The 19,571-nt window shown below is 42.7% G+C and overlaps 1 protein-coding gene across 2 annotated transcripts in view; it reads left to right on the top strand.

Moving 5' to 3' along the window:
- Positions 1-19,571, top strand: part of ARID3B (AT-rich interaction domain 3B) — a 237,685-nt gene that overhangs the window by 150,732 nt on the left and 67,382 nt on the right. For both annotated transcript variants that reach the window (XM_030187552.1, XM_030187545.1), the window contains exons 5-6: positions 12,330-12,513; positions 13,182-13,441. In XM_030187552.1, coding sequence (XP_030043412.1) covers positions 12,330-12,513; positions 13,182-13,441 — 444 coding nt within the window. The remainder of the gene's footprint in view (positions 1-12,329; positions 12,514-13,181; positions 13,442-19,571) is intronic.

Genomic DNA, 19,571 nt, shown 5'->3' with positions numbered 1-19,571 from the left:
ACGGATTGAAGGGGGGATAGATGGCTAAGTGGGAGGCCGGTGAGGAGTAAGTTGCAGTAGTCAAGGCGAGAGGTAATGAGAGCGTGGACGAGAGTTTGTGTGGTGTGCTCAGAAAGGAAAGGGCGAATTTTGCTGATGTTGAAGAGGAAGAAGCGACAGGTTTTGGCAGTCTGTTGGATATGCGCAGAGAAGGAGAGGGAGGAGTCGAAGATGACTCCGAGGTTGCGGGCAGATGGGACGGGGAGGATGAGGGTGTTATCAACTGAGATAGAGAGTGGAGGAAGAGGAGAAGTGGGTTTAGGTGGAAAGACGAGGAGCTCGGTTTTGGACATGTTCAGCTTCAGGTGGCAGTTGGACATCCAGGCAGCAATGTCGGATAAGCAGGCCGATACCTTGGCCTGGGTCTCCGCAGTGATGTCTGGTGTGGAGAGATATAGCTGGGTGTCATCAGCATAAAGATGATACTGAAAACCATGAGATGAGATCAGTGAGCCTAGGGAAGAGGTGTAGATTGAGAAGAGAAGGGGTCCAAGGACAGATCCCTAGGGAACTCCAACAGATAGTGGGATGGGAGTGGAGGAAGATCCATGAGAGTGAACCCTGAAGGTGCGGTGGGAGAGATAAGAGGAGAACCAGGAGAGGACAGAACCTTGGAACCCAAAAGAGGACAGTGTGGCAAGAAGTAAATCATGATTGACAATGTCAAACGCCGCAGATAGATCGAGGAGGATGAGGATGGAATAGTGGCCTCTGGATTTGGCGAGGAGCAGGTCGTTGCAGACTTTAGAGAGTGCTGTTTCTGTCGAGTGTAGAGGGCGAAAACCGGATTGAAGTGGATCGAGGATGGCATGAGAGGAGAGAAAATCAAGGCAGCGACTGTGAACTCAAGTATTTTGGAGAGAAAGGGTAGGAGAGAGATGGGGCGGTAGTTGGAGGGGCAGGTAGGGTCAAGTGATGGTTTTTTTTAGGAGAGGTGTGACTACGGCGTGCTTGAAGGTGTCAGGGACAGTTGCAGTGGAGAGAGAGAGGTTAAGGATGCGACAGATGAAGGGGGTGACAGTATGGGAGATGGTGTTAAGTAAGTTGGTGAGGATGGGATCGGAGGAACAGGTGGTGCATTCTTTGTTTTATTTTATGTTCTCGTCCTAATACTTCGCATTATGTTTGCTTTTCTGTCTACTACCATACACTGAGCTGTAGTCGGGACAAAAGTGATGCCCCCCAGTCCTGGCAACCATTTTGAGAACAGAGCTGGAATGGGCAGAAGTAACTGTGAAGCTTTCCTGCCCCAACTGTACCCCTAGACCACGAGGGATTGTAAGTCTATTTGGGGAGGGGGCCCCAGGAAGAAGGGCAACCCCTGTTCAGGGGGAGGGAGGAAGGAAGGCAAAGCACAAATTTCCGGCTTCCACCAAAAATGTATTCTCATTTTCAACTGAAAACATGGCTGAAAATTAGAATAACCTTTCTGCCAAAACCGGGCAGAAAAAAGATTTTGGACTGGTTTTGGCACTGTTTCAGCTGGTCTGTTTCCCATGGCTTTTATAATTTCCTTAGAAGCCTTACTTTGTTAGATTCTTTCTGAAAATCCAGATACACTGTCAACTGGCTCACCTTTATCCCTATGTTTATTCATTCTTTCCAAAAAAATAAAATGTAGCAAATTGGTGAAGCAAGACTTCCCTTGGCTAAAATCCATGTTGACTTTGTCCCATTATACCATACCTACAGTGTGTTCATTAATTTTGTTCTTTGTATTTACCTTTTTACTGGCACTGACTTCAGGCTCCACTGGTCTATAGTTTCCTGAATCACCCTCTTTTAGAATTAGGCACCCTAGACAATTTATAACGATAAGTTATAGATTACTAATATTAGGTTGCCAGTTTCATATTTGAGTTCCTTCAGCTCTCTTGTGTATACCATCCTGTTCAAGTGATTTGCTACTCTTTGTTGATTTGTCCTAATACCTTTTCCAGGTTCACTGTTTATTCTTCTGAATTGTCACCATTAAATACCATTTCTGGCATGGGTGGTTTCCGTTACATTTTCCTTAGTAAAGATTGAAACAGATCATTAATCTCTCCACTATTGCCTTGTCCTCTCTGAGTGTCTCACTCAGACTCCCTCTTCTTGTTTTGAATGTACCTGAAAAAAATTGAGTTTTTGCCTCTACAGCATGTCTTTTTTTTTTTTTTTTTTTTTTTTAAACAAATCTTTTTGCTTTCTTAATGCTCTGCATCAAATTTGCCAGTGCTTAAACTGTTCTTGTTTTCTTCATTTGGATCCATTTTTTGAAAGATATTGCTTTGGCTACAGTAGCATCTTTCACCTCACTTTTTAATGTCATTTGGCCTTCTTTCTGCATTTTCTAATACGTAGGATACATGTGATCCGAAGTCCTAAGATAGTATTTTTGAACAGCATCCATATCTGATGTAAACTATTAACCTTTGCAGTTGTTCCTTTTAGTTTCTTTTCTTGTTTTTATTTTTTTAACCATTTTCCTCAGTCTCCCTTTTGAAAGTTAAGTGCCAGCACAGTAAACTTTCCTTGTGTCCTCCTTTCAGTTTTAAATCGGATTTGATCTGGTTACCTCAAAAGTGAGGGCATTATAATGTCTTTGTATCGGTCTATGGTGCGACCGTACCTTGAATATTGTGTTCAATTGTGGTCAGTGCATCTCAAAAAAAGATATAGTGGAATTAGGAAAGGTACAGAGAAGAGCGACGAAAATGATAAAGGGAATGGGACGACTTCCCGATGAGGAAAGGCTGAAGCAGCTAGGGCTCTTCAGCTTGAAGAAAAGACGGCTGAGGGGAGATATGATAGCGGTCTATAAAATAATGAGTGGAGTTGAACGGGTAGATGTGGATCGTTTGTCTACTCTTTCCAAAAATACTAGGACTAGGGGGCTTGCGATGAAGCTACAAAGTAGTAAATTTAATATGAATCGTAGAAAATGTTTCTTCACTCAACGTGTAATTAAACTCTGGAATTCGTTGCCAAAGAATGTGGTAAAGGTGGTTAGCTTAGCGGATTTTAAAAAAGGGCTGGGCTGCTTCCTAAAGAAAAAGTCCATAAACCATTATTTAATTGACTTGGGAAAAATACACTGCTTTTTTCTGGGATTTTTTTTTGTTACATTTGTACCCCACATTTTCCCACTCATGGCAGGCTCAATGCGGCTTACATGGGGCAATGGAGAGTTAAGTGACTTGCCCAGAGTCACAAGGAGCTGCCTGTGCCTGAAGTGGGAATTGAACTCAGTTCCCCAGGACCAAAGTCCACCACCCTAACCATTAGGCCACTCCTCCACTCCTATGGATAAGCAGCATAAAATGTATTGAACATTTTGGGGATCTTGCCAGGTATTTGTGACCTGGATTTGCCACTGTTGGAAACAGAATGCTGTGCTTGATGGACCTTTGGTCTGTCCCAGTGTGGCAATACTTATGTACCAGCATTGCCAAGTGGACATAACACTGTTAACCTGTTGCACCAAATTCTGTGTTCCTCTAAGGAATATGTCTAAAATAGCTCCCCTTATTATTTGTCCCTGGAGCAGGCTGCTCAATAAAGCAGTCATTTATTTCAACTAGGAACTTTACTTCCCTAGCAGGTCTTGACATGACATTTATCCAGTCAATATTGGGACCATTTTGAAAGCAATTTTGCCAATAGGAAAGTTTGCAGTTTCCCCTGACTCAGCTATGAAGCAAAACAGGGCCTCTTTTGGAACCACTTTGTATCCCTTCTGATGATGTGAATGGTACATTTCAAGTCTCATTGGATAAGTATTTTAAATGATGGAATGTTTTGAAAACTATTGAACTTAAGGCTTGAAGGGGGGGGGGGGGGGTTAAACACCTCTCTGACAGGCAGATGATCAGCGCTCTAAAATCAGCGCTGGAACAGGGCATTAACACCCATATGATCAGAGCTAATAGCATGCAAATTTAGGCACACTATTCGCTCTGATGATAGGGGTAAAAGTGCAGGAGGATTGTGCCTGAGCATTGTGCACTAAGGCACAATCCTCCTACACTTGTTTGACAGGTCCAGGCTGTCAAAAGCCCGGACCTGTCAAACACAGGAACTGCTGGTCCCGGACCCCCGAAAAGCAAGACCCTGGTGGCCTAGTGCCCCCAAAACCCTCCGGGACAGTGACATGGGGACTGGAGGAACAGTGGACCTCCAGCCCCCCCAATCCCGCCTCAATATGAGAGCATGGGGGGGGGGGGCTGGAGGTCTGATGGATATCCACCCCCCCCCCCCCAACACAAAAAAAATACTCAGGTGTCCCAGTGGGCTAGAACCCCCACCCATCCTGGAGGTGTGGCAGTCCCCTTCCTCCCATATATTTCATGGAGGAGGGAGTAGCACTCCATTCTCTTCCAGTGCTCTGCCCAGTGCATCCTGGGATGCTGTGGGTGAGGCTTTCCTTATATGGTAGATAAGCCCTGCCCATTGCATCCCAGGATGCACTGGATAGGATGCCGCCATTTTGTAGATGGCACTGGAAGAGGAGGGAGTGCTTCTTCCTCCTCCATCGAATGATGAGATATGGGAGGAGGGTTGGAGGGGACCACTAGACCACCAGGGCTGGTGGGGGTGTAGCCCAGTGGGCCACCAAGTGTTTTTTTTTGGGGGGGGGGGTTAGGGGAGCTGGAGGTCCACTGGACCTCCAGGCCCCCGTGCCCTCGTTTTGTTGGGGGAGCTGAGGGATTGGGGGGCACTAAGCTACCAGGTCAGAGCTGATGGTGGTATCCCGGGCTGCCTGACTTTGGACCGGAGATGGGAACAGAGCCTTAACCCTAATGCCAGCGCTGGGCTGGCATAGGGTTATGGTGCTATTCCATCCCAATGGTCAGAGCGCTGTTCTCTGACCATAGGGTGGAATACCGCAGAGCTTATTTAAATCTAATTTAAATGAGCTCTGCACTATTGCCTGGCAGAGGCACTGTTTGCCCTCTGATCATGTGTGTGAAGGTAAATGCAGGCACTAGTCTGGCGCTAGTGGCGTCTAGCCACCTGCATTTACCTTTGATCATTGGGCCATGAGTGGCCTATGCAGAAAGACATAGAGCTGGCTGAGCATTCTGGTTTTACCACAAAATAACTAAAATCTATCTATCTATCTATCTATCTATCTATCTATCTATCTATCTATCTATCTATCTATCTATCTATCTATCTATCTATATATGGTGGTATGCTATATGCAATGAGCATGCAAATTACTGGATCATTCCATGTCAAGTGGTCTGGTGGTCCCTGCGCGACCATCACGGATTTCGATGAAATTTTGTCCCCAATGAACATTGGTAAAGTTTTACATTCGCTGATGCAATACTTGCTGAGATATAATAATCTGTTTGACCCCATACTGCAGCCTTCTATGGTATGACTCCGAGATTTCGGCAACTTTGAGACACTGTATCTCCGGCAATATTTTGTTGAGAGAAACAAAACTTGGCCATCTTGTACACCTTTTTGCGCTCTATTAAACAAAATGATAAAAAAAAATCTTCATGAGCGAATTCCATGAAGAAAACTTGGAGCAAACTTGGTCCGAAAAATTTGCGGCACGAAAAAATTGTAAAGTTAGGCTTTTTATATCTCTGGAATTAAAGGTGTGATAAACGTGAAACTTTGCACACAACAACTTATCAACACAAGGTTTTCGAATTTAAAATTTCATTCTAATATTTTCCATTAGTTCACAAATTTAGTGTAAAGTTGATGATTTTTGCAAAAACGCCAAAAATAGGGTATTTTTAGACCACTTTTGCAAAAAAAGACCTTCTGGAAACTCTTTTTAATCATTTTCATTAGAAAGAGCATGTTTCAAACCCCTTAAAAAAGTAGGGTTGGTTTTTCATCACTGCAGCTCACAGTAACATTCTGCATTGGCTCTTGAAAAAACTGTTGCTGGTCTCCATGTTGGGTGTTTTCTATTTTTGAAAGTATCTGGGATTTCAAATTGGAGAAGCGGAAGGTGTTTTGTTTGTTTGTTTTACCAATAATTGATTTCACTCTTCCCCATTGAAAGTTATTCCCAATGGGATATTTTGAGCCTTGAGAATCTGAGGTCTTTTTTGCCCCATTTTATTTTATTTTAGTTGCCTAGAGACTGGAACAGTTTATATTTTCAGCTATGAGTTGTTTTGATTTTCTGATTTTCGCACAGCGTTTTCCATTACTGTTCGTGTCTGTTACAGTAGTGTAGTAATTGAAATTACCCATTGTTATTGCCAATTTTATTAGCATCCCTAATTTCTGCTAAACTGTTCATCATCTGTCTGTTCATTTTGGTCAGGCAAGCAGTATTATTCCCCTACCATTATTCTCTTTCACGTCATACATGCAATTTCTATCCATAAAGATCCATGGTTCCTTCTGTTTCCTGCAGAACTTTATTTGACTCAATTCCTCTCTAACATATAGCCCCAGCTCCCCAGCACTGTAGGTGACTGTGTCTTGTGATTAGGCAGGATATAAACAAATCAAATGCTAGTTTAGTGGGCTTCTCCTGGGGAATGTGTCCTTGTTATTCAGAGAGTAACTATTCACTCACTATGCAGTTCTTGTGGCTTCAGCTCTAATTCTTTTGTAGCCTCCACTCCCAAGAATTATGTGTTCAATCCCTGCATTAGCCAAGTAAATACAAGTGCTGCTTTCTTTGTCCTATAGACTATAATGGTGCATTTATTTTCAGGACATTCAGAACCCATGTCCACTTGGTTTGTTTGGAGAGAACGAGCCTACAGTGGTCTCATTCATCATGTTTTAGCTCTTTATTTATTTTTTTTTTTTCAAACAAATACACATCCCTTCAAAGCAGTTCATTAATTTTTGAATGTCACAAAAAATGGCACCTGTCAAAGATTGTTATACCATTTTTCATTTTTTAAAACCTTTTTGGCTGTTTGAAAATCAGCATTTTGTATTAAATTCTGCTACTCGGTTCATTTCATGAATAGCAAAGTTGCATGCAAATGAGAACACTGACTCGTGGGAAATTTACAAATGAGCATGTCAGCATCACAATAATTGTCAATATACAGCTTCTTTGAAGAGTTTTTCAGGCCATTACTAGGCAAGTTACTTACAGCAAGCGTAGATCTTCTAAATATAAATGAGTCCATATTTAAAAGCACTTATCTAGAAAAGCGGATCCGTTATTCAGATATACTGCTGACCAGGGTATTCAGAGGCACTATCCATTATGCCTTTTAATATCCTTACAGACCACCTCTGTGCTATGCAGATAGTGCCGAGATGGAACCAGAGTGGTCCCAGAACTTTTATTTAGATAGTGACAATACTCGGTCTGCTATCCAGATATCTTAGCTACCTTATGCCGGCTCCTTATCTGGATTTTCAGTACCAGCCACTATCTGGATACTGGCACTGAATAGTTGGATATTTTCTGATTACTGCAGCTGGCATTTTGAGAAAAATGCCGACTCTGGTGTCTAAATATTGACCCATTAGATTTTATTTGGAGAAAAGAAGTAGTTAAGAGCAATGTCTGTTAACAATGGAAAAATAAGTAAAAACTCAGGCAGTGAACGATGTCATTTTGTTCTGCTTAAATTTTAGATGTATATATGTATAGCCCCTACCCATCTGTCCACACATTTCTTGTCAAATTGTTTAAATAAATTGGTATGAAAATTGAGTCACAAAGGATAGATGAGTATCCAGGCACTCTAGATGATGGATGATGACACCATATGCCACAGTATTTTATAACTATGAAATAAAATGTTTAAAAAAATTGTAAGTTTGATTGGACCACTGCATCTGGCCTGTCAATGTTTTATGAATGAAGATGTCTCCTTGCCAGTTGCTAAATACATTTGGTGACTTTGAAATGAAGGGGTATTAATCATGCCTTCCATCTGCTAATGTTTTCCTTTAGATTGTCTGTGGGAATTCACTTCCATTTTAAAGCCTATATAAATCTATAAATATACAGGGCTATAGTGTCTCACAGCTTAATTACATGCACTTTGAAGACATGGTTGCCTTATAATTTCATCTTATGTGAACAGTACATGGAGAATTTGAAACATTCATTGTGAAGTAGGAGTATAAATTAAGGATTGACACACAAACTATTTTTGTTTTATTTGTGTGTGAAAACGAATTGTTAAGAGAGTGCATTATATGTCCATAGTGCATTCTCTTCTTAAAAAAGAAACCAGGAGAGATGGATAGATGATCAGAAAGTGATAAAAGCAGTATATGTTTGTGATTTATAATGTGATAGGAAATCTAGATCAAGTCCTCTCTTGTTGGTGTTGAAGTGTCTTATTTTAATTTCAAACATCCTGTGTTCCTGGATTCCTATTAGTATCCTGACTTTTTAAGGTCATTGATGCAGTGATTTGGCCCTGCCAAAGCTCACCCACAGAGGTGTCACCTTGGTTTGCTTTTTGGTGTCAACTCAGACACTACAAAGCAAACCAAGGTGACACCTCTGTGTGATCGTTTTTCAGGACTTGAGCACTGCAGCAACAACTTTATAGTCAGAATACTGAAAGGAAGTTAAGCCAGGAAGTTAAATTTTAGAGGTTAAAATGATAAAATATTTTGACACCAACAAGAAAAGACTTCACAAAGATCTGGGTTTCCTATGGTATTATAAACCATACAGTTATACTGCTTTGTCACCTGGTCACCCCATCCATCTCTCCCTGTTTAATACCCCTTCACTCACTCTCTCTCTCTCTCTCTCTGTCTCTCTGGTTCTAGCCTTCAACAGTTAGATAAAAAAATGTATTTTCAATTCAATAAAAAAGAGTATAATTATCCCTTATTTGTTTTCTTTTTATTAACCAATTAAAGGAGCAGTTTCTTCATCTGAAAAAAGGTGTTAAAAGGTCCCAGTATGCCTTTCTGGTTTCCCTGGTTGGTTCACCTAGTCACAGAATCTTTAATTAGCTTTCCTGTATGATTTACGGAGCATACGTTTTCTTGATTTGGGAGCTTGGGAATGGATGAAAGTTGGGGTGGCTATTTTTTCCACTCTGGAAAACTTGAAATTCTGTGAGATTAGGAGTCAGCAGTGGCTGACATTTTCCTTTGTTCTGTTATTTTGTTTGTCCAAAGGTATTTTTTTGTTCAGTTTACACAGGTTTGTGCGCTATTTCTGACCATATCTTTCCTGTTTTTATATACCATCCTGTGTGGTGGTCTGTAAATAATAAATAAAATCACACCCTGAACACAAATCTGTGCAATCCATCTGCATGCACATATAACTAGCACCTCTTCTAGAATTGCTACTTATTCCTGTATGTGGATTTACATATATAAATAGCGTTTTTTAACACATGTAATGTTTCTAAAATTGCCTCCTAAAGCTGAGTAGAAATACAGTTTATTGCACTTCTAAATGTACACAGCACTGTACATATATCCCTGCCTCGGAGTTACAATCTAAATGGGTTCCTGAGGCAATGGGAGATAAAGGAGGTCTTTTACTACAGCATAGCTCACACTAACAGAATTAGCAGGCACTAAATGCTAAGAAACTCATTTTATACCTACGGGCGTCATAGCATATAGCATATGCTAAGCTTTACTAAAAGGGCCCCAAAGTGACTTGCCCAAAGTCACAGTGAATCAACCCATTGATTTTTAATAAAGAGAGGATGGTTATACATAAATGTAGCTTTCACTAGATGAGATTTGTTCTACTTTATTTTTAACGAGATTTTTTAGCTATATAAAGACAGGCCTCAGTAACCTCTTTCAGTGGACTGTAAGGCCATCATTCAAGTTTGATTACTTTTCAGGAGAGGCTGCCTAGGGCAAAGAGCTGGATTTGATTTCTGGGGCCGCCTGTGGTGAAAAATATTCATTCATTCATTCATTGACACAAACAGCATGTGGAGAGCAGGAAAAGTCCTTATCAGATTAAAAAAGAAATTTCAGCCTCAGCCTAGAATAAAAGGATTCTGAGGCTCCACCCTTAGGGAATGACTTTGGCTTGAGCATACAGTAAAATTAGATTGCCATAAAAAAAAGAAAAAGAAAGCAAGGTCTGCCCTTAAATGGTGACCTTTCCCTCTGGAATTCTGCCCTTTGACCTCTCTATCATTAATCACCACGTGCCTATTGACAGTAATCCATCACAAAGGTGACAGGACCTGAAACCGGCTGCTCAAAGGATTTGATCTGGCACTGGCATCCTGTCCCACGATGCTCATTTTCAGCCTTCCTGTTCAATTCCTTGTTATTTTTTTTAATACTCGAAACTTGAATCACATTCACATGTTTACTTCCTTTCAAATCTGTTAAGGTGGGATGCTCCCTCCCCCACCCTTCTCTCAGGGACTGACTCAAAGGCATTTCCTCAGTACTGGCAATTACATTTTTCAATCTGGCTCCCCTCCCTCTTGGAATTTGCTGTTCTTCTCAAGCTTCTGGTAAAGATAAGCAGGGAGCACTGCTCCACTTAGCCAAGTGGCAGCAAGTCTTAGTGTTCTCAGGGAGGAGTAGTTTGTATATGTGAATAACTGCTGAGTTAGCATGAACTTTTAAAGAGCATGTTAATACAAACTTTATTTATTTATTAGGATTTATTTACCGCCTTTTTGAAGGAATTCACTCAAGGCAGTGTACAGTAAGCATAGATCAAACATGAGAAATTGGCAATTACAGCAGTAAAAATATTCAAAAACAAATACAAAACTATGTAAGCCACATTGAGCCTGCAATTAGGTGGGATAATGTGGGATACAAATGCAAAAAAATAAAATAAATAAATATACTACTTACAATGTCAACACAATATGTAATAGAACATTATAATTGATAGTGAAGGGTAAAGCAAAGATGTAACATATAGATAGGTAAGAAAGTAGGAAGAGTTAGAAAGTAAGGAAAATGGGACTTAATATACCACCTTTCTGAGGTTTTTGCAACTACATTCAAAGCGGTTTACATATAGTCAGGTACTTATTTTTGTACCAGGGGCAATGGAGGGTTAAGTGACTTGCCCAGAGTCACAAGGAGCTGCAGTGACTGATTTAAAGAAAGTTGTACATGAGGTCAGAGAGATCGTTAAATATTATCTCAGCTAGGTTATGAGTGGATAAACATGTCCTACTGCAGTATGTGCAGTCTGAGTCACTCGTTGTGTATGTGAGTGAGACTAACAAGTTAGTTACTTTTTCCATTAAAGGCCTGGTTGAAGAGCCAAGTTTTCACCTGCTTCCTGAAGTAGAGATAGTCTCCTGTTAAGGGCATCCTTTCAAGCAGTGCATTCCAGAGTGTGGGGGCTACTCTGGAGAAGGCTCGCTTGCGGCTATCACATCGTGTAATGTCTTTTGGAGAGGTTGTGGTTAGTGAAAGTCCTTGGGGAGGACCTTAGTGTCCTTGGCGGTGTGTGGAGGGTCATCCTATTTTTCAGGTACTCTGGGCCATTTCTTTTCAGGGCCTTAAAGGTCAGACATAGAGGCTCATTTTCAAAGCACTTAGCCTCCCAAAGTTCCATAGAAACCTATGGAACTTAGCCTCCCAAAGTGCTTTGAAAATATGCCTCTTAGAGTTTTAAATTTAGCCCTGTATTGTACTGGTAGCAAATGAAGTTTTTGCAAAAATGGTGTGATGTGCTCACATCACTTGCAATCTTCTATGAGTCTTGCTGCTGATAAGTGTCCTATTTAGAAAATTGATGCAAAACTTGTATGAAATGGCATTGGGATGTTTTATGGTATTGTGACTGACTGCTTTAATCATTCGTAGTGAATTTGTTTCAATTTGATAATACAGCATTTCACTATAAGCCGTAATATGATATATAATAAAAACTATACGTACAACTCATGTACATGGAAAGAAACGATTTAAAACATAATTCAAAATTTTGCAAAGATAGTAAAACAACTCCTGATCCCGCCTTTATAGAATAGATTTATCAACTTTCTAGCACAATTAAGTTCATAAGTTGTTTTGGGGTTTTATTTTTATTTTTTTCTGATGGTTCATCTTCCGATACCAGGGTATGCCATTGCTGCCTTCCACTATCACAAGCATTGGACCAGCCATTGGTGATTGGTTTGAATTATCAGTACAGAGGAAGCTGAACTTCAGTGACTGTACTGACTATTTGATGTTTATTTCCCTTCTCCTCTTTCTTCCACACTTTTTTGTTTTCCCTATTCCTGGTTTTCTAACTTTCCTTTGTCTTTCCTTGTTTCTGGTTCTCCTTTCCTTCTTTTTCATTTGCTGGTTTTGCTCTTGATATTTCTCTTTCTGGCTGTTCCTCACCACATGCCATTTTATCTTTTGTTGCGTTTTAACTGCAGGAACACCTATCAGTCGGATCCCCATCATGGCGAAACAGCTGCTGGATCTCTACATGCTTTACAAGCTGGTGACTGAGAAGGGTGGGCTGGTGGAAGTTATTAATAAGAAGATGTGGAGAGAAGTCACCAAAGGCCTTAACTTACCAACCTCTATAACCAGTGCAGCGTTCACACTTCGCACACAGTGAGTGGCAGAATGTATTAATATGAAAAGATCAGATAAAATGCCAACACTGATCTACCAATGAAAAAGTGAGCAAAACCCAAAATAAAATGTTTAAAAAAATTCTCTCTGGCTTCTCACTAAATAAAGAGCGAAATATTGTCAGAAAAAGACTGTTCTTAAAGCAGTTAGTATTGAGCAGGACAAAGGGTATTGGACACCTTACATATGACTCCATGAGGCCTAGCAGTTGTATTACGTCAGGAGAGAGATGGCGGGCATGAATAACATTCCTCCATCTAAGCATTTTGTTTGTCCTACCCTTTATTACCCCTAATGCCAGTAAGTTTCATTGTTCAACTTAGAAAGATACAGTATAATGCTTTTTTTCATTTTGAGGATCATTTACTAAATGTTAATTTATACTGTCGGGAATTATTTACTGCAAGGCCCATTTTATGCATTGGATCCTGCATCAAATAACGCTCATGGTAGGTGACGCCACGATTATCACTTGCAGTGAAACCTTTTTGAACTTAAGAATTGCCATATTGCATCAGATTTAAGGTCCTTCAAGGCCAATCCAAGTAACGGGTACCTGGCAGGATCCTAAAGAATAAGCATTTACAAGTATTACTCGCTTTTATTTATCACTGAACGGACCTGACAGTTCTTTCTATCTGCCCCAGGTATATGAAGTATCTGTATCACTACGAGTGTGAGAAGAAATCGCTAAGCTCTCCTGCTGAGCTCCAGGCTGCCATTGATGGGAACCGACGGGAGGGGAGACGACCCAGCTACAGTTCAGCATTGTTCAGTTATTCTTCAAACACAGCAGTACGACCACCATCCTTACTCTCGCCTCCCAAACACCACCTTCCCCTCATTGCTGTCCATCCTGGAGGCACTAGCACCTCTCGTCTTTCCCAAGGGATTACACCCAAAAAAGGTTTGCATTTTTCCTATAGTACCAGATGGCTCCTCAATCCCCTTCAGAGAAGATGGGAGGTTTGTTTAGTTAGCTTTCAGGTGGTATATAAGAATTATGGAAAAGGTGTGCACTTAGTTACAGTAGGTATTTTTCTGTCCCTGAAGGGCTGCAATTGAGGGGTTGGGAGGAGGAGGGTATGGGGAGCTTCAGCTAGCCAGCAGTGGGAAAAATTGTTTAACTGATCACTTATAAACTTCTGTTTATGAACTAGTATAACTGATTACTTTGGCATCTAGGTAGTTAACTTTAGGAAAATTTCTTTGTAAAGCAAGTTTGACCCCCTTCATTCTTATTTACAATGACATCATAGCCTTTTCCTGGTTTACAACTGTTCAAAGACTGCTGTTAAATCTGGAAAATTTGATTGTTTGTGGGGTTTGTTTCTATTTCTAAGCTCCTAACCAGAACAATATACATTATTTTCGAGTAAATAGGGATCACCTACAAAGTTACCAGTTGCCTTGATTTTTCAGGAATTGTCTAGTGTTCATTTTGTAAAAGTAATAAATAGCTGTAACTAATTACAATGCTGTATATTCTGAACTCTGACCCTCTTGGTACTGGCCTTCACATGTCTTAATGCTCTGCAGGGTTGCAATAAACTTGCCAAGCCTTTTTTTTTTGTTGCCAAGTTATAAAGCGCTGCTCAATAAAAGCACTCAGCACATTCAGAGTCCAGTTTATATTGATGACCAGTAAAGTGTTTTCCCATTGATTAGAGCATGTAGCTATTAGCTTCTGGAAATTTCACCCAGTAATGAAAACCAAACGGCAGGTGCAGAAAGCAAACCTAATCTCATCCAACCTTTGGGAGGTGCATGCTGATGTCAAGTCTCCACATATAAATGTATAAATAGATTCAAAACAAGTTTCAGATTATTTTTGTGAGTGTATTTGGTAGGTCAGAAAGTGTATACCAGTTCTGTCTTCTCGCTGGTACAGCCTCTTATACTATTATATATTTATATGCTGGTGAATATCTGTCCTTCCTGCTGTCATAAAAGCTTTAGTTGCAAGGTGTGCAGTGTGATGTCAGAAGAGTACATTAGGTCTCATGCAGCAAGAGAAATGGGGGAGGGGGTGTTTAAAGCCTTCATTTCAGGGTACTAAATAGCAAATTCATAGATTCAGTTAATAATCTGCGTTAAAGCACATTAATATGTATTAATGAAATTTAACATACATTATTTAACACGAACCCCATAATTCTCATTTGAACTTATTTACCGAGGGGGTAATTTCATAAAGGATTTGTTATGTGTAAGAGAGCTTTTAGATAATTACCCCAGGAATTGCATATGTAAAAGTATATCTAATATAATAAAAGGCACCCTCAACGTTCTGAGGACAACGTTCTGAAGTCACTCAGACTCCCAGAACGGTTCGTAAGTTCGTGGTGGTGAAGCCACTGAACGACTTGCTGCCCCGCCCTCGCGTCAAACGTCATGACGTCGAGGGCGGAAAACCAACAGAAAAATGAAAGCAGGGACCGCATCAAGGAAGGTGTTTCCCTACTCCTCCCCCTGCCAAGGAAACGCTGGCTACCAACCGCGCCGCGCGCCTCAGGTAGCCCCGCCCCGACCGCCCGAGCACCACTCTCCCTCCCTCCCTCCCAAGTTCAGCAACGCGCGACGGCGACGTGGTGGGGGCGCTCCGCCCCAGATGTCAGCGGGTGGGGGGTGCTGCGAGTCCGCTCCCGGCGCTGTCCTGCCTTTAAAACCCAATTTGAAGCGCTGGAATAACAGGCAGCAGCGCCTCGCGTCTGCCCTTCTACTAAAAATCTCTTCCACGACGTCATTGGGCCTTCCCACATTGAGTCCCACCCGCCCTCGCGGTAATTGGAAGTTACCTGAGAGGAGGGCGGGACTCAATGTGGGAAGGCCCAATGACGTCGTGGAAGAGATTTTTAGTAGAAGGGCAGACGCGAGGCGCTGCTGCCTGTTACTCCAGTGCTTCAAATTGGGGTTTTTTTAAGGCAGTGAGGGTGGTGGGCCTGGGCGGCAGGAGAATGGAGCTGGTAGGTGGGGAGGGACTCAGATGGGAGAAGGGTGTGGGGCTCTCAGGTGGGGGGGAGGGGGTTCTCAAATGGGAAGGAGACTGAGGTGGGAGGGGTTCATGGATGGGAGAAGCAGAAGGGGGTGGGGAGGGGGTTCTTGGATAGTTGAAGGGGACGGGTGGGGAGGGGACTGGGGTTCTTGGATGGGAGAGACTGGGGAGGGGGTTCTCGGATGGGAGAAGGGGACGGATGGGGAGAGGACTGGGATTCTTAGGGTGGGGGCGCTCCGCCCCAGATGTCAGCGGGTGGGGGGTGCTGCGAGTCCGCTCCCGGCGCTGTCCTGCCTTTAAAACCCAATTTGAAGCGCTGGAATAACAGGCAGCAGCGCCTCGCGTCTGCCCTTCTACTAAAAATCTCTTCGACGACGTCATTGGGCCTTCCCACATTGAGTCCCGCCCTCCTCTCAGGTAACTTCCAATTACCGCGAGGGCGGGTGGGACTCAATGTGGGAAGGCCCAATGACGTCGTGGAAGAGATTTTTAGTAGAAGGGCAGACGCGAGGCGCTGCTGCCTGTTACTCCAGTGCTTCAAATTGGGGTTTTTTTTAAGGCAGTGAGGGTGGTGGGCCTGGGCGGCAGGAGAATGGAGCTGGTAGGTGGGGAGGGACTCAGATGGGAGAAGGGTGTGGGGCTCTCAGGTGGGGGGGGAGGGGGTTCTCAAATGGGAAGGAGACTGAGGTGGGAGGGGTTCATGGATGGGAGAAGCAGAAGGGGGTGGGGAGGGGGTTCTTGGATAGTTGAAGGGGACGGGTGGGGAGGGGACTGGGGTTCTCGGATGGGAGAAGGGGACGGATGGGGAGAGGACTGGGATTCTTGAATGGGAGAAGGGGACTGAGGGGGGAGGGGTTCATGGATGGGAGAAGCAGAAGGGGGTGGGGAGGGGGTTCTTGGATAGTTGAAGGGGACGGGTGGGGAGGGGACTGGGGTTCTTGGATGGGAGAGACTGGGGAGGGGGTTCTCGGATGGGAGAAGGGGACGGATGGGGAGAGGACTGGGATTCTTGAATGGGAGAAGGGGACTGAGGTGGGGAGGGGGTTCTTGGATACTTGAAGAGGACGAGTGGGGAGGGGACTGGGGTTTTTGGATGGGAGAGACTGGGGAGGGGGTTCTTGAATGGGAGAAGGAGACTGAGGTGGGGAGGGGGTTCCTGGATGCTTGAAGGGGACGGGTGGGAAGGGCACTGGGGTTTTTGGATGGGAGAGACTGGGGAGGGGGTTCTCGGATTGGAGAAGGGGACGGGTGGGGAGGGGACTGGGGTTTTTGGATGGGAGAGACTGGGGAGGGGGTTCTTGAATGAGAGAAGGGGACTGAGGTGGGGAGGGGGTTCAAGGATGGGAGCGCTTCATGAAACCCCATACACACTCACTCTCTCATCTGGCAGCGCTTCCTGTACCCCCTGCCCCCCCCCCCCCCCCCCCACACACACACACTCCCTCACTCTGTCATCTGCCATTGCTTCCTGAACCCCCCCCCCCCCCCCCCCCCACACACACACACACATACTCACTTACTTTCATCTGGCAGCGCATCCACAATCCCCCACAGCCCTCTTCTTCCAAGCTGAACCCCTCCAACACATCCCCCCCACCCCACACACACACTCTCTCTCTCTCTTCCTCTCCTCCAGCACACCAATTGCTTAGGTGCAGTGGCAGCAATCTCAGACACCAGAGAAAGAGGGGGGCCTGACACCATAGAGAGAGGGAGGGAGGGAGGTATCTCTGTCACACACACACACACTCTCTCTCTCACAGACTATGTGTTTCTGTCTCTCACTCTCATACACTCTATGTCTCACATTGTATCACATTCACTCTCTATGTGTCACACAGTCACTTACATACTCGCTTGGTTTCATACACTCAGTCTCACAGACAATCTGTGCCTCACACACACTCTGATTCACGCACACACTGTATCTGTGTGAAACACACTCTCTCTCTCTCTATCACACTGTGTCTCCCATACGCAATTGCACACACTCTCATTCTCACACACACACTCTCTCACAGACACGCTCACACCCATACTCACTCTCTCTCTCTCACACACACTCACACTTTCACTCTCTCTATCACACACAGTCACTCTCGCATACACTCTCCAAAACATACACATTATGAGGAAAACCTTGCTAGCGCCCGTTTCATATGTGTCAGAAACGGGCCTTTTTTACTAGTATAATTGATAAAGTGCCTACTTTTATGTGACCTATATGTAGACATGTTCAGTGGCAGAGTTGCGATATGTACACATACTTTGTAAAATATAAAGGAAAGGGGATAGGATTTGATATATCACCTTTCTGTGGTTAAAATCAAAGTGGTTTTACATATTATATATAGGTACCTATTTTGTACCTGGGGCAATGGAGGGTTAAGTGATTTGCCCAGTCACAAGGAGCTGCAGTGGAAATCAAACCCAGTTCCCCTGGGTCTTAGGATACTGCACTAACCATTAGGCTACTGCTCTAACACTTAATAGTTTACATGCTAATATTTTCACTGCGCATCAGCAAGCATAGATATACGCAGCTTCAATCTAGGTGCAGTTTACTCCTAGTATTTTATTAAAAAAGCATATATCCAGCAATGTGCCTTTATAAAATAGACTAAAAAAAGGCACCTGCATGGCCTCCAAATAGAGGCAGCTTGTAAGAAATTGCTTCCCAAGCACATAACTCGCATTAATGTGTGTTAAAATTTGAGCACGGGTTAGTAAATACGGCCGTTGGTTTGGATTAGTTGAAAAAGCTGTTGTCTTCTTATTTATTGCCTTAATTCAAATATTTGCTATATTTATTTTCAGTAAATTTTATTAAAGTTTAAATTGAACAAAGACTGTGCATATAGTTCTCTGTAACAGGGGTCCGTAGTATTACATCTAAAACATATAGACACCATACCAAATAAAATGTGTTACAAAAATTTAGGGGTCCTTTAATTAAACTGCAGTAAGCACTAGGGGCGCTTACCACAGCTTAAAATGGCTTACCATGGGACATGCTCAGTTGTCCTACAGTAAGTTCCATATCTGCACATTCTACCCATGCACTAAAAATTATTTTACAATTTCTGTTGGAGGGATCATGTTGAGGCAGAGATTAGGCATTTCTGCATTAATCAGTGTGTCCGCATTACAGCACACAAACTGGTTAGCGTAGCATTGCCATATGAGCCCTTACTGCCTACAAAATAGTTTTCCATAAGTGCTCCCACGGTAATTCTTTTTAATGGCCACATGCTAATGGCAACATTACCATATGGTCAGTAATAGAAAAAATAAGAAATTGGCCATTTTCCTGCTGTGGTCGAAATGGCCTTAGCACATGAGAAAAACCCACGTAAATGCATGCACTTTTTACCACAGCTTAATAAAAGGAACCCTTACTGCACAATGTTTAAAATATCACAACCCTTCCATGCTTCGTAAATAATTCAATATGCAGCAATCCCTGTGACCCTGCTTTGGATATCAAACTGTAGAGTTATAACCAACATCAACATTTATAACATCCCATCCCTCCCCCCTCCCCCCCACCGAAGAGCAACAGAGACAGAGTCCCCTTAGTGTTGTAATGCTGTTTTTCAGTTATACAGAGAAAAAGAAGTTGGAAAAAATATAAACCACCCTAGTTTATAATTTCTCTAAACTACCTGCTATTCCAGAGTGTTATAGAAGCTGATCAAGAGAGCCTCTATTTGTAATCCACATAGAGAATTCAAGATTGAAGTTTTAGAAAGGGATCCCAGTTTAATTATCCAGATTAGCTTTTCCATCTGGGCCATATCCCAGACTTTTTGCAGCCAAATTCCTTTCCAGGGTGGCCTGTTGTTTCTTCAGAATTTGGCTGTACAGCTTTTAGCAGAAAGCAATAACTGGTAAATGAATGTCAGCCTCTCTAGGGTATTCTCTAGAAAATCAGATAAACCCAAAAGAATAATTGAAGGGTCCATCTGTATCTGTTCTCTCCTAATCTCTTTAATGACTTCCAAAACCATTAGCCAGTAATGTTGAATATGTGGATATTCTT

The sequence above is a fragment of the Microcaecilia unicolor genome, chromosome 1 (assembly GCF_901765095.1).
Source record: "Microcaecilia unicolor chromosome 1, aMicUni1.1, whole genome shotgun sequence".
NCBI lineage: Eukaryota > Metazoa > Chordata > Amphibia > Gymnophiona > Siphonopidae > Microcaecilia > Microcaecilia unicolor.
This window is presented reverse-complemented; position numbering and strand designations above follow the sequence as displayed.